At 41.0% G+C, this 23,813-nt stretch overlaps 2 protein-coding genes across 2 annotated transcripts in view; one reads left to right on the top strand and one right to left on the bottom strand.

The window, feature by feature from the left end:
- snx33 (sorting nexin 33) overlaps positions 1 to 9,457 on the bottom strand; it is a 27,462-nt gene extending 18,005 nt beyond the window's left edge. The window contains exon 1 of the mRNA XM_037766822.1: positions 7,172 to 9,457. Coding sequence (XP_037622750.1) covers positions 7,172 to 8,600 — 1,429 coding nt within the window. The 5' untranslated portion in view covers positions 8,601 to 9,457. The remainder of the gene's footprint in view (positions 1 to 7,171) is intronic.
- A 1,381-nt stretch (positions 9,458 to 10,838) lies between these two features.
- On the top strand, positions 10,839 to 23,243 carry snupn (snurportin 1). Its single transcript, XM_037766823.1, has 9 exons — positions 10,839 to 10,996; positions 12,393 to 12,557; positions 14,103 to 14,298; positions 14,522 to 14,626; positions 19,028 to 19,124; positions 20,497 to 20,594; positions 20,761 to 20,838; positions 21,353 to 21,433; positions 22,176 to 23,243. The coding sequence occupies exons 2-9, from the start codon at positions 12,400 to 12,402 to the stop codon at positions 22,494 to 22,496; spliced, it is 1,134 nt and encodes a 377-aa protein (XP_037622751.1). The 5' UTR covers positions 10,839 to 10,996; positions 12,393 to 12,399; the 3' UTR covers positions 22,497 to 23,243.
- The last annotated feature ends 570 nt before the right edge of the window (positions 23,244 to 23,813 follow it).

Genomic DNA, 23,813 nt, shown 5'->3' on the forward strand with positions numbered 1-23,813 from the left:
CCTTTATGACCTTGTACTTCAGGATTTTAAACTGCAATTATTCCGGTGTGGCCTTTTCTAGCTAAGCCACAACGATATCCAACTGAGAACAAAGCTGACTGAAGCGGAAGAACAACCACCTTTATGGCGGCCGCGGCTAATGCATGAGCTAATGGAAAACGTGAAGCATAAAGTAGTAGTAAGATAGACCTCAAAAACAGAGGAACAACTTGTTGATATGTGGCAACAACACAACTGTTTATTTAACGTGTCTCCATGACTTCATCCATCCATCCTGTGTGAATATTCAGTACAAAGTAGTGCAAAACAACATACACTAAAATCACGTTTAATCATGAGAGATTTTGCGAGATTTCCGTTTTTTCGGGACTCTTGTTGTTCATGAATGAATCTGTTAGTGTGTTTTGGCCAAATCTTTGCTCACCACACACTATAGGAACAAATCTGTTACATTTAACATAACATGTCGTTATGTGTGGAGTTTCTCACATTTTCAAAATCTGATAAGATTTGATAAATATTTTAGTGTGGGCCGGCCTTTCCTCAACATGTCATTCTACAGTAGGAACACAGGTGATGCAGATCCAGATCTCATGCGGGAGCCGACTCCTCATATTTCCTCCTCTTACACAACACGTGATCAGATCAGATCAGACTGATACCCACACCGCGGGGCGGGGCGGTTTCACTCTATTGTGAACCCTTTTGTGATGATTCAAAGCTTCATGAGGTGGTTTTGTCTCCGATTAGTGCCTCGGTTGTTGCCAGGTACAAAATCTACAGAACATGATATCTGCTTTACTCTCATGAATACCTTTACGTGTTATAATTGCTGGCTGTGTAACTCACAGAGGATACAAATTTAATATTTAAGAGCAGATTGATACCAGAACAGTATGGCTCTGTTCATGATTATACAGTATATAACAATGCAAAAGAGACTGCACGATACATGTCAGAGTCTATGATCATCTGCCTCTCACACTAAAACCTCAGAGGCCTTTTATTCTATAACAATGCCATGTAATTAACCCCAGAGACCAAGATTTTCAATTGTATTCAATATGGGTTGTAAGAAAATATTCATACACACGAGTACCGCAAGAGTACATTTTGCGATAATGTATCAATGCTCCGGTTTTAATTAACCTCTTAAAAATCCGACAACCCTGCCGGTGGATCCGGCCGCTGTTCTGTATTTCGCAGGTTGTAGCGGATTCAGTTTTAAAGCTAGAGTGAAGTTACTGGTATCATATAGGAACTAGAAAACCTAAGTAATCCATTAGCAACCAATGTCGAAGGAGGCTAAATAACGCTCCAAAGTTATGCAAAATTTTGGCGAGGAAAAACTGGCATGGCTATTTTCAAAGGGGATCCTTGACCTCTGACTTCAATATACAGTATGTGAATGAAAATTGGTTCAATATGGGTGAATATGAGTCTCTATGTTATGATAATCACATGCAGTTTAGGGCAAAAACCATGCAGTTTTTTGCATGCAGTACAAATGTGTTATTTTCCCCTTTTCTAAAAATGGTATATTTGAATATTTCTGCATACTGGGGTCCATAAATAGTCTTAGAATTGCATAGATTGGGTATCACTGTAAAGCTGAGACTCTTGTGGATCCAATGAGCCCAACTGTATTCATGTGTGATGATGTTAGTCCCCATAGTAGCCATTTCACATAGTGACTCTTTTATATACATAAGGTGGTGAGTCTTTACACTATGACAGTTTTCCTAAAATTAGATTTGAAAATATATCGCAATATATTGAATTGTTAACCCTGTATCATGATACGTATCATATCGCCAGATTCTTGCCAATACACAGCCCTGGTATTCAATTGAGATCAAGGTCTAGGGGATTGGCAGAGGTTCAGAGAGTGCGGCAGAGCCTTTGGACCAGACTAGATTTACTTTCTCCATTATTGAAACCAGGGCAGCTGCCCGGACAGATATTCTGATATAAGGGGGAAACAGCAGGGGGAAAGATGAAAAGAAGAAGACATGACGAAACAGAGTGACTTGTAGATTGACCGAAAGCAGAGACTCAAAGATCTGTTGACTAAAAGCTAAAAACAGATAAAATGTGAGAAAGAGATGTATGGAGCACACACTGACATTTTTTTCTATAACGTACCCAAAAACCTTCTTCTCCTCCCGAGATCCGTTTTATCGAGGCCACATGCAGTCCCTGCCCAACACCACATCTCAAAGACATTCACATTAACATTCCTGCAGTTCACATGCTCACCAGGATCCCGGTTAAAAACCAGCTCCTATAGAACTCAGTCGGGCAGGAAAGAAGCAATGAGGACATGAAGAGGAGGAGGAGTGCACCGGAAAAGGTTGACCTCAGTTCTGTGTGTTCGGAGTGTTGCCACAGCTGTATCTGGTTCAGCAGAACACAAGTCACATCAAGGGGGAGTTATTGGGCCGGCAGGGAAGACTCAGCAGAGGGAAGAGGTCCCTGCCTTCACGAAAACACTGCTACACAGTTATCTCCTCCAGTACAGTATTTGTTGTCTCTCGGCTCAGAAGGTTGGGTACCGTTTTACATTTATTACCTTGCCTTGAGGAATATAAGCATTTCATTTCATTTCTTTTTCATTTAACAAAGAAGTCAAGCTTTGTTGAAGCAAAGCCAGTTGTACAAGATGTTTGCCTACCTGAAATAATCTAATCTAGGTAAAACTATGATTCAAATTAGGAACAATTTGATTAAAAATGCTAAGCGTGAAATTGAGAGCGTTTCTATTGCCTCTCAACGGCTCTCAACATGGCGACAACTGTAGCATTTATTAACGCTGCACTGCTACACTCAGCTATAACGTTAATGCTGATTTCAAAATCGCCGTCAGTCCGTCACACACAAACACATGCTCCCTCACGCTCTATGTCTGTCTTTCTGTCTCTCTCTCTCTCTCGACCACACACACAACACTCGCTCTCGTTAAGCACACAACCTAGTTTTTCCTTAAAGGAGTTTGTTAGGGGTGACTGGCTCACAAATAGAGCAGGTCGTCCATCAATCGTAAGGTTGGCGGTTCGATCCCTGGCTCCTTCGGTCACAGCGTCCTTGAGCTTGACGTATGGACTCACTGCCATCAGTGTATGAATGTGTGTGTGAATGGGTAAATGTTGAGCGCTTTGAGTGGTCGGAAGACTAAAAAGCGCTATAAATCCACATCCATTTACTTGTATAACACATTTTAGTTTAAAGAAAACATCTTAAAAATACATAATTTCCCGATGCCTAGGCAGAAACCCTGCAGAGGGTTGGTGCTACGCTTCCGCAACGTCGGTCGGGACGGCGTTATCAGTGGTAACCGCCGTATGAGAGCAGTGCAGAGCGGCGGGTGTGAGCGAGCCAGTGGGGCAAGCTCACGACAATGCACTAAAAGACACGCACGGCCAGCCCGGCTATGTCAACAAAGCACAGTGAAGCTTCATTCTCCACTCAAGTAGACATTACTCCTCTATATCTTTACATAGCACATACCGTCGTTGTTTGCTGCTACATTAAAGCTCTGAATATCGTACATAGAGAACCTTTAAACTGTAAGTAAACAAGACCACCGGGCATTTCTAGTTTCAGTATCAAAATAATGACCAAATGAATTAATGAATGCCAACTTTCAGACAAGTATCAAGGTTCAATACACAGCCATGCTCTTGGCAAGTACCGAAAGGCTAATAGAGTACAGCTGAGCTGCAAAAACAAACATGTCGAGCAATGCATGACGTGTGCTAAAGTATGTCGACAGAATTTGCCACAAAGTTGTTAAACTTAAGGTCAGTTGTCCATTCTCCTCAAGATCCTCAGAAATACTCGAATCACTCTGTAATTTGTTTTATTGGCCTATGCACACGATCATCTTCTTTAAAATAATTCTCATCTTCATCATCCTTTTATGGTAAAACAAAAATCCCTTGTTGTTATTAAAAACGCCAAACATGATCATTCATGATCAAAAGCATTGAAATACCGCTGTATACTTTCTCCCTTTTTCTTTTCATCCTAGTTTTGGTAATAATCCCTTAAAGTGACGCCATGTTTTGATGAACAGTGTGGCTTCATGTGATAATTACAAGATAATGGTAAAACATACAAAGTGGTAACAAGGAGAGAAGAGCCATAAAGCCAGAAATCTGACTCCGTAATGTTCCAACATTCGCTAACATAAGCTCGACTGTACTGAGCAGAGCCTGGATCATGTGTGTGTTATTGCTTTTGAGCTGAACTTTTCATTTGAAAGAGGAAGAACATGTTATTTCTTCTTTAAAAAGGCTACACAGTGTTGTTTTACAGGGTCAGTTTGCCAAATTTACAGAGACATATTTTTCTACTTACCCCTGGTGGTATATAGCCAAGCAGATATTTTTGGGATATCCACATTTGTCATTTTAATATTAAGGGGGTGATTTCCTCGGTGTAGCTCCAAACATTTAAAAATTATATTTCAGAGCCAGATATCTCAAAACTTTGACATGTGAAACCGCAACTATCTGACAACACCCGGGTTGAACAATAACATTCAATTTTTGTGTGATTTGGGTGGACTGACCCTTTAATATCACTCAGATGGATTTGTTTTTCTCATTTATTCATGGGTGGAGTGACTAAACTAAACTAGCTAGCTGAATTGTATCACAAATGACCTCTGTGATAATGATTGCCAGCTGTTTGAAGGATGATTATAACATTTACCGGCAGCACAGTTTTCCTCCCTGGCAGCAGCCCTTTCTTTCCTCCGTAACCAGCTCCAACAGCTGATACGGTTATTTGTTTAAGAGCTGACACAGAATGCTGATATGAGCGTGCTCTCACTGTCTTGGACCAGAATCTAACAAAGAGGTCACAGGAGATTTAAAAAAAAAAAGTCTTGCAGAGCTGCAGTGTAGACCTGAGCAGAACTAATATTTCACCACAAGGTTTTATGAAAATCAGCTGTCGCAAACGCAACTGTCACACAGTATTCAAATCAGGAATGTTGACAGTTACAGGAAAACAGCATGCTTTATGAATTTCGGTTACTGATTAAACATTGATTGGAGTGTTGGTGCAACAGTTTTCAACAAATATAAGCAGTGAATCTCTAACATTAGCTGCTTGGAGCATCCCTTGCCACTCTGGGCATTTATGCTTTAACATTCACAGCTGTGAGTACCGATAACTGCAAACAAGCTGAACCACTTCTTGAAAAGTAATCCCCTAAAGACACATCACCTGGCTCTATTTTGCCACACTGATATGTGATTGGTATGATTATTAAAGTAGGTTTTCATAAAGAAAAGTGGTGTTTAGAGCTGCAATGATTAATCGATTAGTTGTCAACTATTAAATTAATCGCCAACAAATTTGATAATCGATTAATCGGTTTGAGTCATTTAAAAATTCTCTGATTCCAGCTTCTTAAATGTGAATATTTACTGGTTTCTATACTCCTCTATTACAGTAAACTAAATATCTTTGAATAATAATAATCAACAGATTAATCAACAATGAAAATAATCGTTGGTTGCAGCCCTAGTGGTTGTGATTTCAGGGGCCCAGAGTGACCTGTAATATCATATTAAAAAAATTGGGATAACTGAACTTTTTCCTCACTTCATAGAAACTTTTGCATCTGCAGACAAGAATATGTTTGGAAATAATAAAAGGTAAAATAGTAGTAGTTAGCATTAGTATCGATAAACAGTTTATCTTGACGATATAACCACTGGAAGAAGAAGATGTAAAAAAAAAAAGTCACTGAGAATCGCTAAATTAAAAGACCACAGGAATGACTGCTAAGAGAGCGTGTCACCAAAATAATTTTTTTTTAAAACGGCGATTATATGCTGATGTGATGCTCTATATTCAATTGCATTTACAGAACTAACCAAAACACTGAGAGAGGCCTCTGTCACAGAGGTGATAAAATATCACTTATCCATAAGCCACTCCCTGCCCGTGTCACTCAGGTGTCACATCATGGCTGTTGGTTGTAATATTACACTACAACAAAGCTCCTGCCTTTTTGTCTCATCAAACTTTGAACAGAGCAGAGGAGTCTTAGGTGAACTGACACAACAAAACACGCACCCGATTCTACACAACATATATCAAATGGTGGTTTAGTGATATCACTAGTTGGGTAAATAGTTTGATTAGTTTCAGTCTCTAATGACGGCTATTGTAGACACCCTTTGTAAGATGTCAGTAATATGAAAAGGTAATAAGAGCTTTTGATATTGGTGTATTGTATTGGAGTATGGCAAGTGAATGGAATTATCTTTCTACTACCATCTCTTCAAAGACCTGTTTGCACAGGTTGTCAAAGTCCATCATTGTTATGAAAGTATTTGTTAAGCCGAGAGAATGTGGTACTGTAGTGTGTGTGTGTGTGTGTGTGTGTGTGTCTGTGTGTGTGTGTGTGTGTGTGTGTGTGTGTGTGTGTGTGTGTGTGTGTGTGTGTGTGTGTGTGGGTGGGTGGGTGGGTGGGTGGGTGCGTGCGTGCGTGCGTGCGTGCGTGCGTGCGTGCGTGCGTGCGTGTGTGGTTGGGTGGCGGTCAAGGAGGTGGAGAGCAAGTGACCTCAGATGCTGCAGGCAAACACTCTGACCTCATATTCATCCCAGACTGACAACACATAAAACATACTGACACAAGATGAGGGGAGATGCTGGAGGCAAACCTGACCTAAATGTCAGCCATAACAAAATAAATAGCACAGACTCAGACGCGAAACGTGATCATGAGCTCAGACATATATATTATGTGTATTATTCTTAACTATTATTGAAGCCTTTGCAACACTTGAACCTGCTGCTTGTCTTAATTGAAGGATGCTACTGCACTTGTTACAAAGTAGTAATGAGTATTTAGGTTCAGTGATAATCTGCTTGGCTGCTTTGATAAATTCTAATAGCTGTGAAATGAAGAGCCCATTATGTGGTCTGATGGCTGTAATTTCAAATAGGGAACTGTCTTTGGACATTCAGTTAAAATGTGAATAAAGCTGCAGGAATTAAAATCAGATGGGAGGCTGAGGATGCTTCCAAACATCTGTGTTGATTATGGTCGTAATCATCATTAACATTTTTAGTGTGGTTACATTTATAATTTGAGTTTGCATGCATAAGGTACATCAGAGAAATCTCTACTACTCATGTATGGTTTTACCTTTCTGTAGATGAATGATATCGGGGAAGTTGGCGAGCAGGCCTTGGTAGAGCGACAGCTTGTCCAGCATATGGAAGAGGTCATACTTAGGTTGCTCTGCGAACATCTCTCCAATGTTCTCGTAGGTGCGGCCTGTATGGGAGATGGCCTTGTTGAGGGCCTCTGAGCTGTTGGGAGGGTCCAGCATGAACGCCTGGCTGACGGACTGGAAAGAATTTCCCAGCCGCTGGAACTCCTTCCTGAACCCACCCAGGTGCTTACGCACCAGCTCCGAGGCGACGTGAGTGAGCTGCAACACGCTGTCGTCCATTTTCTTAGCGAAGGCCTTGAAGGTGTCGATGCGCTCCTCTACATCCTGGAGGTCCTGGTGCTCGTTGGGGATCTGGAGGGTCAGCATGAAATGGGCGCCCACCATCTCGTCCTTCTCAGCCCGCCTCTTGCCGAGTTTCCACTGCTTGTCGTCGGCACACATCAGAAAGTGCTCGAAGCCTTCGTACTGGGAGAGGACCGGGTGACTGGTCATGTGGTTCATCCACAGTATCAGTCGCCTCTTGCGCTTCTCGATGAAGTCTTCCTCGAAGCGCCCCGTGGCCTGCTTCTCGGGCAGGTGGGGCACGGAGATCACAGTGAACTTGTGCAGCAAGCGGTTGTACAGCCAGTCAAAGTGTTTGTAGCGCCTGTAGACGGGACGCCCCGTGTCGCTAGGCGTCACCCGGTACGAAATGTACGTCTTGATGCCCTTGAACTTTGTCTGTTTTGTTGGGTCTTCGATGGAGCAGGAGAACGGCATTGGGCTCTCCTTCCACAGGGGCCCCACGGGACCCATCTCGATGGTGTACGACTCGGCTATCTTCGCCATCATGGGCACGTCGCCCAGCACGAACGCTTCCACCCCTGAGCGCACAAAACTGGAAAACCTGTTCAAGTTCCTGCCCACCATGCTGCCCTTCCTGGAGTTGGAGATGCTGTCCTGTCTCTCCATGTGTGGTTTGGCCCGGTAGTGCACGTTGGGGTTATTGGACAGCGGGCTCTGATGGGCATGCCCGTTGGCCCCGGGGCTCCGAGTGTCACCGTCGTCAACCACAGTCGACCTGTCGTCCCAGTCGTCCCAGTCATCGTCGTCGTCGTCATAGAAACTCTGCTGCAAATGCAGAGGGGTGTTTGGGGTCGAGGGGAAATAGGAGGAGTCGTTTCCTAAAGATCCCGCCGGGCTGATGGAGCAGTCGGTCACGTTAGAGTTGGAGCGAGTGCGAATAACTTCCACATAGGACGCGGGGAAGAGACCTTTTTCCCCTCGGCTGTTCTCACCCTGATACCAGCCGTCCACTGAGTTCTCGTCAAAGATAACCAGCTCCTCGTTCTCCTTGATGCTGATCTCCTCTTTGTTTTCACTTTGAAAAGTGTAGATTGCTTTGGCTTTCACTGACATCTTGATACTCCAGTGGCTCCTTAAAGCAAGAAAAAACTCTACATGCACATAGTGCCTAGATTATACTGTGATGATGCATGCTGTGTTGGAAAAACATCTGACACTAGCTCACTGTAATATTTAAACTCATCTCAAATTACATGGCAGCTGTTGGATCAGGTGTGCAACAGCACAGTATGTAAAATTAATGATATGACAACTTAGTAAACACAGTTGTGTAAAACTATTAGAAAAAAGTTAAAGATATACCTACTGTGACCACTAGCATCCTCAGCCCATTGAGGCTCTATTGTCCTACTGTCTCTTCTGCTTAAAAGTCTAACAATAAGACTATAAATGCTCTATAACACATTAACTTCCTCATAACAGAAGGACTCTCTTCCTCCTTTTACATCACAAACAGGTTCAAACACAGGACTGGTTTCAACCACAGAGCTCCTCCAGAAAGCACCGACGGTGGTTTTAATCCTCAGAAACTGGACTGCATCACTCATCCGAAACTTGTTTCTCATTAGGGCGCCAAAACATGATCCTCGATGCAGATATCTTTGAGATAAAGTGGTACAAACAGAAGGAAAACAGAGGGATGCGTGATGGTATCCCCGAGCATTGTGAGCCTGCTCCACATTCCCTCAGACTGAAACTTGCTGCGTTTTCCTTGTAAACAGGTTCCTGCGCATCTTTCAGTCGATCCTTTTAAATTCAACCGGAAAGAATCAAAACATCAGAATCCAAACAGCCTCCTGCTACAAAGTATCAACACACAGCACCGGTCTGCATTGTTGCTTTGGTTTATTCCTGAGCGCGCTGCAACAAAGTAACTCTTTCCATGACGTTCTGCTGCCTGAGACAATTGAAGGCAACTTCGCCTTTTTTTCATCAGCTCCTTTATATTCTTTGTGGAGGAGAAACTGGCTCAGCACCGCCCCCCACAGGAGAAACACAGTATGACCTGCAACACACATCACAACATCCACAACATCCACTCTGATCAGGCTTCAGATGAGGATGCATGATGTGCTACAGATACAGATACAGATGCAGATAGCTTTATTTATCTTCGAAGGGCAATTAAGTTTCTACAGTCCACCGAAACATATACACATGTCATACTGTTATTGATGACATACAGTCATCAATAACAGAGGGAACACAGTAGATGGCATATGGTGAGGTGCAAGATCAATAAAAGTACGAGAATAAAAATATTTTAAATAAAAACAATAAATACAAGAATAAAAACAAGACAAGATAAAAGAATAAAGGAATACATAGAATAAAGTGCCAAGAGTATTTTTACATTGTAGAAATGCTCCTTTTACTTGTAACGGAGTATTTTACACTGTGGTATTGCTACTTTTACTTGTAACGGAGTATTTTTACATTGTATTGTTGTTACTTTTACTTGTAACAGAGTATTTTACACTGTAGTATTGGTAATTTTACTTGTAACAAAGTGTTTTTACATTGTAGTACTGCTACTTTTACTTGTAACGGAGTATTTTTACACTGTATTGTTGTTACTTTTACTTGTAACAGAGTATTTTACACTGTAGTATTGGTAATTTTACTTGTAACAAAGTGTTTTTACATTGTAGTACTGCTACTTTTACTTGTAACCGAGAATTTTTAACACCTTAGTATTGCTACTTTTATTTGTAACCAAATATTTCACACTGTAGTATTGCTACTTTTACTTATAACAGTATTTTTACACTGTAGTATTGCTACTTTTATTTGTAACCAAATATGTTACACTGTAGTATTGCAACTTTTACTTGTAACAGAATATTTCACACTGTATATTGCTACTTTTACTTGTACTTGTAACTGAGTATTTTTACACTGTATTGCAACTTTTACTTGTAACAGAGTATTTTTACACTGTAGTATTGCTACTTTTACTGAAGTAAAAAATCAAAATACTTCTTCCACCACTGTACACACATAATAATAATATAATTTCAACTTATATAGTGCTTTTCAAGGACTCAAAGACGTAACAACGTATCAAAGAAATAACTGAGAATTTCATTTTGTTTTGGAGGAAAAACTGTTTGAGGTGGTGTCATCTCATCCTCGCCCTGGGTTAAAGGTCAGGTTTTAAACTATGCAGGGCAAATTTAATATTTCACAATATCATCGCTTCTGTACAAAGTCACTCTCCCAACAGTTCATCGCAGCTTATAGATGTAACACACTTAGTTAAACAAGACTGGTTTAATAGAAAGCCCCTATGTGCACCAGTAACACAGTATATTTCTGCAGATCTGTTTGCTGTGTGAAACTCCGGGTTAGTTTTCTGTATTTAGTCGGCCAACTAGAAGTCTCCGTTGGTGGGAAACACGATGAGAGCGTGACGTCACAGCAGCAGCAGCCTCCTGAATGTCCTGAAGGTATCTAATGTCTCTAATGTTTATATTCATGATATTATCACACCAAACCTAGTATCCACTAGTTACTGTGGGTCTGATAGTGATGTGTAGTTAGTAGGCAGTCAAACCAGTAACGTACCGCTTTAATATCAGTGATGCTAACTACTAAACCCGGCTTACTGCATGCTAGCAGCGTTAGCATGATGCTAGCTGCTAAGTGTGGCTAACTGTAGCATCATGTTGTAAAAACATCTGTATCATCTGTTTGAGAAGAGGTTTGTGTTACATATGCTAAGATTACAGCCATGTGGGTAAAACGTACAGATACATAACGTCACATTGTGTTGTAGTAACTAATGTTACTACATAATATTAATTCAGCCTCATGTAGCATCGAAACTAACTATCCATGTGAAGTCCTCTACTTCTTCTACTGTGCCTGAACTCAGTTTGAGGAGCCAATGTGTTTACATGCTTACTGCAGCTGTGATGTTACTATCACAATATAATAATGATGGTATCCTACTAAAGACTGCTATAAGCAGGCAGTGTCTTTTCATAACCAATAAGCCTATTTTTTAAGTAATTTTATTATAATTATATTAAGTAACCAAGTGATTGTAAATTGAATGTAATTGAGTTTTACAATATTGGCAAAACAAACAATTTGAAGGCATCAACTTGGACTTTTAATTTTTCCATTTATTTCTGACATTTTATAGACAAGACAAATATAAAAGATAATCATTAGATTATTAAAATAACTGTTAGATATGGCCCTAACCTATACACATGGGTCATCTGTGTGATTAAAGCTTAAAAAAACATATAAAAGGGCAAAAATGAGCGTTCTAAAAGCAATAAACAATAATATTCAGTGTGAAAAGGTAAAGTTATTTGGCAGTTGAGAAAAGTCCCTCTGTGTAAAGCACATCGAGTCTGCGTCACTTGAGCACACGCACAACAACATGAATATGTGTGCCATCATGCAAATGTCAAACAGATGTTAACTGACAAAGGGCTGAACTGCCAGAATACAGAAAATGTCTGCAGTAAATGATGGAAACCACTTTGCCTCAGAATCACAAAAGAACATAATACAGCCAGCATGGGTGCATCACTATTATAGTGAAATATCATTTGTCTCATCCCACTTGTATTCCATTTAATATTATTCATTTTCTTACATAATTCTTCTGAGTTTACAAATGTTCTAGCACACAAAAGTAGTGTCAATGCTGTTCCTAAAGATTATGAATGATCTGTGGCACTAATAATGTCATTATTTTCAGTTTCAGACCTGCATGATACAGTGGTACTTAACTAAATTCATCACCTACCTTTCCTCACAATATAAGCAGATGACTTTCTCACATAGAGGTGAAAATAAGCTTACGTTGTTGTATTGATTTAACAGAGTCCCCATGGATGACCTGACCCAAGCCCTCTCGGCCAGCTTCGCTGTGTCCAAGGAGCCCAACAGCACAGCCGCCCCCCACCCTCGGCTGGCCCAGTACAAGAGCAAGTACAGCGTGCTGGAGCAGAGCGAGCGACGGCGGCGCTTCCTTGAGCTGCAGAAAAGGTAAATGTCCTTATATTTCAGGATATGACCTTGGAGTTTCTAACTGTTAGTTTACAGTCTGAAACCTGTCCCTTCTGGTCTAGAATTTCTCCATCCTCGTGTCACTACTTCTACTTAAGACATTAAATAATGATTATCTGCCCTCATTACTTCTGTATTGCACCACAAACACTTTTTTTTACTACTAAATGGAGACAGGCATTCCACTGGAAATCTTTTTCCATTCACTTCTGCTTTTCATTGTTTCCAGCAGCTGCATACTTACGTCTGCAGTAACAGTTGTCCGCTACATTAAAGGTTGTGGTTACACTTGTCTTTTCAATGTGACTTTTGTGATTGGAATTCAACTGTGTCTGCATATGTGTGTCCACACTTGACACTTCATGTGACCTGCCTGATCGGTTAGTGTTCAGATATATTTCATGGTCAAAAGAGCGGCGGTAAAACGGTTTATAAACGCTTTTCATTTCCTATAAATTCTTCACAATAAAAATACCCTGTTATTTTTGCTGCCTACTCTTCCTCACTGCAGTATTCGTAGACTTGTTTTATTGAAGAATTGACGATAACAAAACTCTCCTATGTTAGTGATAAACACATTTTCCTATAAATTCTTCATAATAAAAGTCCCTCGTTATATACTGTAGTTATCTAAAAGCTTTTATTTTTGGAGAAGCTAAATCAGGGAAGGTTGGGTTTTTCATCAGCAGTAACGTAACACGACTCAGACAATGGCTATGTTCACAATCACATACTTTTTACTTTTAGTACATACTGCAGCTGCCCTTACAAAGTACGTATTGTTGCATGCAGTATGCAAACAATTGGGACATACTACTACATCACAACATTGCGCCTTGAACTTTGACCCTCTTGCTCATATATCCACTGAGCAGAGTATTTTACTTCATTTGAGACATACTAAATCTTTTTCTGGCGTACTAAATAGTATGGTAGTGTTGGAACACACAGAATGTGTCTCAGCACTGCTCCAGCCCCGGTTTTCCTCCTCTCTTCCCTTTGCTCTCGCTCGGGAGAGGAACTCCCGTGTGGGGGAAGATGATGAGAGACCTACGTTTGATAAATTGTCCGTATTGTGCCCACATGCTGTCCACACCTCACTTAGATACAAACTCAATGCTTGTCAGATCACCTCGTCACGTGGTCTGGCTGATCGGATCCCAAGGCGAGCAAGACACGATCTTAAAGCGTACAGACTTGACAGTTAATGCGTCCTGGCATGATCAGATAACAAAAGTCACATTAAAAAGTGTAACCACGGCCCTCGACACGGTAACGCTCAGTTCTAGAAAACCCTTTAAAGATGGCTTCCTTCCAGCTTGACAGAATAGGTCAACTTAAGAATGCAGAGTGTGCAGATACACTGGTGTCACTTCTGGCTGCAATTTAAATGTATGTTTGAATGTTTTGAGTGACTACCATGCTTTGTGTGCAGCTAAATTACACAGATGTTTTCATCTCTAAAAAAAATGCCACAGTGCACGTATCTGAACAAACCTTTTTTTCCCCCATCTCTAATTTCAGTAAAAGGTTAAACTACGTCAACCATGCGCGGCGTCTGGCTGATGGGGACTGGACGGGGGCAGACAGCGACGGAGAGGAGGACATGGAGAAAAAAGAGGAGGGGGAACGGGAGAAAGATGGTCGCACAGAAGAGGAGGAGGAGGAAGAAGGGATGGAGATTGAGAGGAGGAAGCTGCCAAAACATTATGCCAACCAGGTCAGTGTTTGATGTGTTATTACCCAGAGATACATTAGGCCATGTACTTTTTCTGTTGTATTCCTCATCTTGGCCAGCAGAGGGCGCATGAGTTTGTAGAATGACAGCCCGACAAGGTGGTTGAATGCCATCAGACTTGTGATCATCATTTTTGGACTCTTAAATACAGTGTTGATGAAGATGAAATGCTGAGTTTGTTAACAAAGTTCGTCTTCCTCCTCAGCTCATGCTGTCAGAGTGGCTGGTGGATGTGCCATCAGAACTGGACACTGACTGGCTGATGGTGGTCTGTCCTGTGGGGAAAAGATCTCTCATTGTTGCCTCCAAGGTAAGAGAACCTGTCACTGCTTTTCTGTTGTTTCACACGATGTCTCACTGCTGTCTCTGAATTTTTTTTATTCAGCGAGGAAGAGGCTCTTTCTTCACACTAATTCACCACATCTAGATCTATCAACCAAATACAGTTGAGATTCTGCGAACTGCTGCTTCTTATTGGCTTTTGAACTAGTTTCCATCTCTGCTGTCTTTGATGTGTGATCTTCCTCCAGCCCTGATTGAAAGTCTTACCACTCTGAAAATTTGATTAACATGAATGTAGCAATTCATAATATAATAACTGCACATAATTTGATAATTTAAATGCAATCAAAGCTCATAATGTTATAATCGGCACATAATGTAAGAAAACCGTTTTGTGCATAATTTAATAAGTTATTACATTCTAAGAAAATGATTACATTATAAACTAAGCAAAAAAAATATTGAAAAATGTAATAAATTCAGCGTTTAGTGTAAACAATTCCGAAAAAAGAGTACTCTCCTTAAAACATAGGAACCCTTCTAGTTCTACATAACACGAGTGGAGATAGTAATTATATATTATATTATTTATACATAATTATTTTTAAAGTGACTGTAATAATTATGTATTGAACAATTATTTCACATGCTAAGAATAACCCAGTGTATTAAATTTAGCATCATCTCTGTAAAGGTTCTCATTTGTCCAGGTCACTCTACTTGTAGTCCTGAGTTTTGTCTCACATCCAAGAGGCTTCATCAGTTTGAAACCGATTGTTGAAAATGTCCTCGAGACCAAATGGAGCTGTGAGCATAGCAGTGCAGTGTGTCTACAGTTTAGGCCGTCTGCGAGTAAATGCTACAACTCCTCAGAGGGCTGCCCCCCCCCCCCCTCCCACCTCTTTCTTTAGTTGATTAGTTTCTTTTTATGCTTTTTTTTCATGCTGAATGACTCATTTCCAAGAAACTTGTGAGCACATCTCTGGTAAATATAAGATTTGGGGAGAAACTCATTTTCACAGATCTGATAATAAAATCCACGAATCGTTTAGTCGATAAAATCATACGAATTTAGAGACAACTTCGGCCCAGGTTCACTTAAGCTGGGCTGACCTTTAGTTGCCGCCGGGCCTGATGACTCTTCCGGTGGAAACCCTGCATTATGCACTCATGGTTTTCTGATTATTACATGATATTTTATTACTTTTACATAATTACATTATGCACAGTTATTACATTATGACTTGCTGAACATGAACAACAGCAGTCAGGATCTTTTCTAATTTAAATGCACTGTCACGACTGTACTGAATCAATATTTTGAGAGGATTTTTGTACTTTGCATTTATTGCTAGTAAATTCAACCTTGCATTCCCGGTATCGGGGAGATCGAGGTGAGTTGTGCATGTGAGTAAGATGAGCCACCTTGTCTGGGCAAACCTTCCCAAAATGAGTAATGTGGGAAGATCTTTCCTGAGCCTGTGACAGAGAAAGCAGTAAGCAGGAAGTGATTTCATTAGGATACTGTAAAGATGTGCGTTCATAGTGAATCATAAAATTAGCAGAAGTTTGAGTCTGAGTTGCTATGGGAGGCAGTTTTATCAAAACAAAATAATACAGCTGCATATATATATATATATATATATATATATATATATATATATATATATATATATATATATATATAGCCACTGGCATATGATTGTTTGAAACACTTAAGAACATAAGTATGCAACATGACTACAAGAATATAATGCAAAAAAGAAAAATGGGTTTGACCTCGACACCGAAGAAATGTTGAGAAAACTGAAAACAAGAAGTTGTGTCAGACACACAAGCAACACAAATGTTGTAACGACGGCTGTATTGAGCCATATTGTGTCTCATTTATTTGGAAATAAGTGAAGTTCTCATCATGCTCACGTAGACATGAATTATGTCATTAGACTGTAATACAGGAACAAAAAGAAAGATCATCAGATCAGTAGTCTGCCTCTATGCTGATAAGGCCCCTGGTGAAAAGAGGCACATGAAGGTTTTAATTTGTGTAATATTGTTTCAACTCTCTTCTACTCTGTAGTGCATTTCACCAACAGACCAGCAACCAAAGGTTTTAAAGCTTTAGTAAATATAGCAGTGGCTCCCATTTGCAGCTGGGCTGCTTGGAAACTTCATGGTATAAAAGTTAAATAGTAATTATAAAGTATTAATAAAACAATTGTGCCGTAATTTCTTTGAACTTCGCTCTGTCTGTTCTTACAACTGTCCCTGTCGAGCCCGCAGCAGGATGAGAGCTGCAACTACTGATTTTTTTGATTTAATCATTTAGTCAATGAAATGGCATTCATTTTTTCTCAGAGGCCACAGCAATTTCTCCAATTTACTTGTTTTGTCTGACTAACAATATAGAACTTAAAGGAATAATGTGTAATATTTCGGGGGATTTATTTGCAGAAATGGAATATCATATTCATAACTATGTTTTTATTAGTGTATAATCACCTGAAATCACCTGTGTTTTCAATAACTTAGAATGAGTCCCTCATATCTAAGTAGGGAGTAGGTCCTCTTCACAGAGTCTGCCATGTTGCTCCGCCATGTTTCTACAGTAGCCCAGAACGGACAAACCAAACACTGGCTCTAGAGAGAGCCTTTTGTGTTTTTACGTTACCTGATGGTCACCGTAGTTTTCCGACGCACTTTTGAAAAGCCGCAGAGTGCAAAACCGTGGTACCGCCAGCCGCCATCTGACTTCCTTTGCATCTAAAGTTGTGTTATTATGGTAAGGATGGCCTCTGAGCGAGGCGAACGGCGTTACCGCGGTTTTGCACTCGGCGGCTCACGTTACTGCAGTATTGGAAAGGGAGGAGTGAGCGGAGGGGTACTCAGGTGGTTGCAACCTGCAACCACACCACTAGATGCCGCTATATCCTACACACTGTCCCTTTTAAGATCATATTGGACAAAGAAAAACAGTAAATCATCACATCTGCGAAACTAGAACATTTTTAAATTAATCAGTCCATCATCACATCCTTGATTACTCAGCCTTTGGAACCTGTTATCTACATAAAATTGGGAGTTTGGAGTTTGGATTTACCTGCTGCCGTCTGGTCAGATGTTGGAAAAAATCCAAACTTGGTCGATGGTCAGTCACCAGGGCTCTGTGTGTGTTTAATTTGACTGACAGGTTTCTCATGATTCAACAAACAACCCCCTTGTAAAACCATTTTCCTTTTTCAAAATCATCATCAAGACATAAATTATAAGAAGTGAAATTAGCTGTCCATAGCTTCTTGTTAAAAAAGTGAACTAGTTGTTAGAACTTTGGGGTTTTTCCAGTTTACCTTCTTACAACATCGCATGTGTCTTTCTGTGGTAGTGTGAAATGTAAACCGATTGCCTCATTTACCACGTATTGTATCAGTTCTGTGGTTTATGAGTAATGAAAAGGCTTGAAAATGTTTTTTTATCAGCATTAGATTACTGGTAGCTCTGGTACAACATGCCTGTCCTGTCATACTGGCCCGAGGCTACAGTTTTCCTCTCGCAGCACACACAAACCTTTGTTGAGCTAGTGTCACTCCACACCCTGTGATGCAACCATTTATATTATCATAATGACTGTCACCTGTTCCCTCACTCAGTATTTCAGATCTTGACTCCACTGATGACGAATCTTTGAAACGCCATGACGCAGCGCTCTTTACCAAACAGAAACAACAGATATTTTCCGTTGCTGGAAGAAAAAAGTGAACGAGCCAGGTTTCATCTGCTCGGTAGTTTATTCTCATATATTTGTCTGAGTTACTTAATGTGACACTTTTATCTTCTCCAAAGTTCGTGCGCAGCTCTGTGGGAACTTTAGGCACTAGTGCCACGAGTTAAGGGTTTGATGACTGTTGGGACCACCTACACTAAAAATCTCCGATCTGTAGGTCCCATTATTCTCATGACCCCAGCAATTATAATACATAGGGTTCCCACGCGTCCCGGAAAACCCGGGAAACCGTTGACCAGCTTTCCAGTCATTTAAAACACATGGAAAATGAGAGAAAAATTAAAATTTCCTGGAAAATCTTGCATTGTCCTGGAAAATTATTTCAACATTCTCCCATTTTCCTTTAGCTGAAAATGAACTATAGGCTATCGATCAGAGCTCCCCAAAATGGATAGCATCTGAAAGGGCTAAGTTACGTTCAGGGTCATATTAACGTTGAAATGGTAGTTTATGAAGGAGAGTGTTTTGAATATGCTGCTCTTGGTTAAGATGTTTTTGTCTCATATTTATAACCAATAACATAAACACATGTACAAGACATTTCAAACTCAGTTCATCAGTTTAAATGACAGAGTAGCTGACGTTGTGGTAACAAGTTGTCTCATCGCTCATGTATCGTCTCTGTTTTTGACTTTTCTCCTCGTGAAGGGCTCCACTGCAGCGTACACTAAAAGCGGCTACTGTGTGAACCGTTTCCCCTCCCTGCTGCCCGGTGGGAACCGACACAACTCAGCCATGGGAAAAGGTAGGTGGGCCTGTTGTATGTGCAGCGCGGTGCTTAACTATAGTATAGACCAATCAGGCATTTTAGCAACACAGGAAAGTGTTCCACCAACAGAAGGTTCCCCCGTCGGCTCCCAGTCACCCGTAAGTTTATTTCCGTTTCAGGTTATGTTCAAGCTAAAATGTAGCGCATTGACGAAACAACATTGAAAGAACTCCCAACTTAGGTTTTAAATGTAATAATCACAGACAAGTTTTTTAAGGGTGCTTTCACAAGCCAAAATTTAGTCTGTTTTAATCAAACTCTAATGCAGTTCGTTTGGGCGGTTGTGAGCGCAGTAATCGAACTCTGGTGTGTACCAAAAGAACCAATCCAAGACCGTTTTGCAAGAGGTGGTCTCAGACTGTTTCCAAGCGAACAAAAACGCAGGCTGCCTGTGTGGGCATTTGTTGAGATGGACACAGGTAAACAACAGGTTGACATGAGTGGGAGAGGACTGACCTGGACTTCTGCAGAAGTCCGATGTTTACTTGACATCTGGGCCGACGAGAGCATACAGAATATGCTAAATAAAGTCCACAAAAATAGTGACGTTTATAAAGTCATTCGAGATAAATTTGTGGGCCCAGTAATGCTAAATCAGTGAAAACACTTTGACAGCAATATATAAAAGTCTGCAATTCCCTGCATAGAAGTGGCAGCTCTCGTGACAAAAAAGATAAATTCGCTCCTTCATACACGCCTCTCAGCAAATTAATTTTTTGTTTGGTCTACGTTAATTTGTGCACTGTGAAACCGAACCAAACTAAACAGAAAACAAACCAAAAATATAAATTTCTGATAAACGTCCTTAAAGCTACGTAAGGGGCAATAAAAGGGAAAAACTGAATATTAATGGGGTCAATTAGAGCAGAGATCCAACTGAAACACCTCTAAAATAGTTGATATTGTTATACAGTTTTGTCTTTTGCTGTTTTTCGACTCGTAAACATGCTTTTTTTTAAGCCTTCTGGTTAAATCTTGTTCAAAAACAATACATAGGACCTAAAACTGATTTAGACTAACCGAATATATCAGAACTTTTGTGCCATTATATCAATCAATAATTCTATCAAACCCCTTTCATTAAAATCATTGCATATATTTAGGATGAATATGATTATTGCTGTCCTCCATGCCCCCCCGCTCCAGCAGCTGGGTCCCAGAAAGCTTTCCCCTTTTCCCCTCTTATGGGCGGGCCTGCTTGTACAGTATATACAGTATGTTGAGGTCATGTTGTACTATGAGGTTGTAAAAGTCTTTTTATTTAGTAAATAATAGTTGAGATAATAAGTGATTGTGACTACGTTTCATAATAGTGTATTCTGTATATCCATCAATGGCCCATGACCAGACTACACGATCCTGGACTGCATTTACAGCGAGGTGGACAGAACGTACTACATCCTGGACGTCATGTGCTGGAGAGGCCACCCGGTCTACGACTGCCCGGTAAGACTGGCTTCTAATCCTGCAGCGATCCAGGAATGCTCGTCTAATTGCTTAAGTAGCAAAGTCTGGGCCACAGATGTGCTTTTTTTGCCACGTTGCCCATCTCATTGGCTCGGGATTCGAAAAAGGAGGTTTTTGTTTACAGTACTTGTTTTCTCATCAACAGACTGAGTTCCGTTTCTACTGGCTCCAGTCCAAAGTCCAGGAGACGGACGGCCTATCAGAAATCGCCAAACGCAACCCTGTGAGTAACTGGAATACTGCCTCTCCGCTTCATGCCCCATTTTGTCCTTCCCAGTCCTCAGTGCTCAGTGTTGTTATTTGAGCCGCTGCAACATGTTTATTCAATCTGAGGTTTTCTGCATGTTGTTTGTTGTGCTTTATGCCTTGCTGCACCTTATTTCCACATATGGTAGAAATAAAGTCCTGAACTTGAACCTCCTCAGGGGAAACAAAGACAAAGGAAATTTAAAGGAAAACTTCCAATACCCTCTATTGTACTAATTGTGCACTAAAGTGATTATTTCACACAAATCTTGACGATTACGGGGCTTTGAGGAAGCCCAGAGTGAACTTTGAGTTCATGTTCCACCTCTTAATCTTCACTGTTTGTGCGGTACAGCCCAGTAGGAGCTAAATCAGGCTTAGTCCTTGTAGAGTAAACTCAACATCGGAGAGCAATTTCTCACATTTGACAAGAAGACAAATTGTGTTTGGATCTAACAACGTGGTGTTCTGGTTTTTGTTTGGTCCAACAGTTCCGGTTTGTGAGCCTCCAAAGCACGGACTGCACAGCGGAGCCGATTCAGAAAGCCCTGGCAGCTGAGTACAGCTTCGGCGTAAGAAAAGTTCTCTTGTCCTTCAACCATCCTCTGCTGATACTTCTGCACATCGCTAGTAGTGTTAGGGCCCTATTTATATGATCTATAGTGCATGGCACAAGTGCATTTAAGCAGTGCTCAACTCCACTTTTGCTAGTTAAACGGCGCATAATCTGGGCGCAAAGTAAGGTGCAAGGGGCAAAGGGGTTGTATTTCATCTCTTAATTAATCATAGGAGTGTTTTGGGCATAACATGAATCAAACCACTCAGTGTCATCTCCCATTCCCATTAACAGCCAGGTGCACCTGCACATTGGCGCATTGCTATTTAAATGGCGGAGAAGCGAGCAGTTGGATAAACAAGCAAACAGTGTACAGCACTGGAGCTAAGCTATCGGCACGCTCCAAACGGGCATGTGTTCTGAATGGCCACGGGCTCTGAACGGGCATGCCACAAACGGGCACTGCACCATTGACCAGGTTTTTGTTGGTCAATGGCGCAGTCGCTTTCTGCTGCCTCAAGATAGCAATGCTTACAAAACGTGGGAGCTGGCCTTGATATGCGTCGGTCTGAAACTAGCAAAGACAGTCGCCAGTTTGCGCTGGTTGTAGATAGGGGCCTTAGAGTCAGATAAATGTCAAAAATAAGAGGTGTATTTTGGAGATAATTCATTATCATTTTCTGAAACACAAACAGAACAACATTTTGTTTGCTTCTCATCGGGCTATGATTGGTTTAATTCTGAGTTTGTGGCTGCAGGTGGACGGTCTGCTCTTCTACCACCGGCAGACCCACTACACCCCCGGCAGCACCCCTCTGGTGGGCTGGCTCCGCCCCTACATGGTCACCGACATCCTGGGCATCGAGGTCCCCGTAGGACCCCTCACCACCAAGCCTGAGTACGCCAGCCACCAGCTGCAGCAGATCCTGGAACACAAAAAAACATCAACTGAAGTCCGCCCGGCCAACAGGAGTGGAGGCTACGAGTTAGAGTACCTGTCCACACCAGGCCAGGAGGACGGGGACACTGTGAACTTTTTCAATCAAACGCCAATAAGGGAAGCGCACATGGAGAACTGAGTGGGAGGCTTAACGACATGCAAATTGCTAACTCAGTGTTTCTGCGTGGTGGCGGCCCACATATGGCTCTTTAGAATGTCTGCTGAATGGTTTTTGCAGGTCTGACCAATTGCAGAGCATGGCTAATTCTAATCCGGCACTGCTCAGGACGCCCTCAGAGTGCAGATTAGCAGAGATATATGCTGTATATGTGTTTTTAAACTCTGCCATTTACATCTCGTACCTGTTGCAGAACTCTGAAACAGATCAGGTTCTTTGAGAGTAATTGCACCGTATTCAGCCACTGTAATTACTTCGTCGCGGGCTGTTATGCAGCTCCCTTTCATAACACCATAGGTAGTCACACACAAGCAAAAAATAGGACGAGAGGTTTCTTATGCAATATACACTGCAAAGTGCAGCATGGTAAATGTTGTGGTGAAGTGTTATTTTGCTGCTCTGCACTTAAAGCGGATCTTACATAAGAAACATCCTTACTGTTGTTGGTTGTTTGCAGACTTTCTACAACGATCATCGATGTATACCCACCAAAAAAATACAGAAAAATTAGTTTGAGCAATGGAAACAGAGAGTTGCACTCAGTGTTTTGGAAGGTGAGGTGTTGCAGACTGGTCAGACCCTGTGAGTTGCGATCATGCTAAGCAGCAGCAGTGACATGAACTTTTACAATTTAATGTTAAATTTCAAATACCTTAGAAGATGTTTTAAAGTGTATGTTTCTAAATAAATGTTTTTTATTGCACCGTGCATTGTGTTCCCACTGTGTTTTTTTGAACGGTCTGTTTCAGAATCGGTTCAATACTCGAGAGACATTTAATATGGGATTTGTTTTAATTAGACTTCAAGAAAATAGTTGAAATTTGTAACACTCTTATTGTTCTTCACCTTTTTTTAATTAAACCAATTACAAATATATACATTTTAGAGAATTAACATTTAAATTTAGTCCATTAACTGTTGAAAATGGTGGTTCTGTGATAAAGCAAAGCTTGATATATATAAAATTAGGTTGGGAAAAACAAAGTTTTAACGTTAAGTGGAAGTTAAGAAAATTCTTTAAATGTGATTTTCAGATCCTTTGCAACACCTCAGACCTGACTGTACATACTGTGTCAATATAACAGCAAGTCGCTGATGTTCCAGTATATGGTAAGATGTGACTCACGCTGCTGATACCAGCTTTCATCAGCAGAATTGGTGAGCATCTCTCCTCCCTTAACTGTGAAGAGCTGGGCGGAAACTATCAACAGGAAAAGACGTGAAAGTGTCTGGCAGGGTTGTGAACTTAGTATTCGTCGACCTGTGCCAACACATCCT

Source organism: Sebastes umbrosus, chromosome 4, assembly GCF_015220745.1.
Source record: "Sebastes umbrosus isolate fSebUmb1 chromosome 4, fSebUmb1.pri, whole genome shotgun sequence".
Taxonomy (NCBI): Eukaryota; Metazoa; Chordata; class Actinopteri; order Perciformes; family Sebastidae; genus Sebastes; species Sebastes umbrosus.

What these genes read in the sequence shown, in the direction of transcription:
- snupn (XM_037766823.1), top strand. Translation starts at nt 12,400, where the DNA reads ATGGATGACCTGACCCAAGCCCTCTCGGCCAGCTTCGCTGTGTCCAAG. An exon ending in CTCTCATTGTTGCCTCCAAG is followed by an intron (nt 14,627 to 19,027) that starts GTAAGAGAACCT and finishes CTCCTCGTGAAG; the next exon opens with GGCTCCACTGCAGCGTACAC. An exon ending in CAACTCAGCCATGGGAAAAG is followed by an intron (nt 19,125 to 20,496) that starts GTAGGTGGGCCT and finishes GCCCATGACCAG; the next exon opens with ACTACACGATCCTGGACTGC.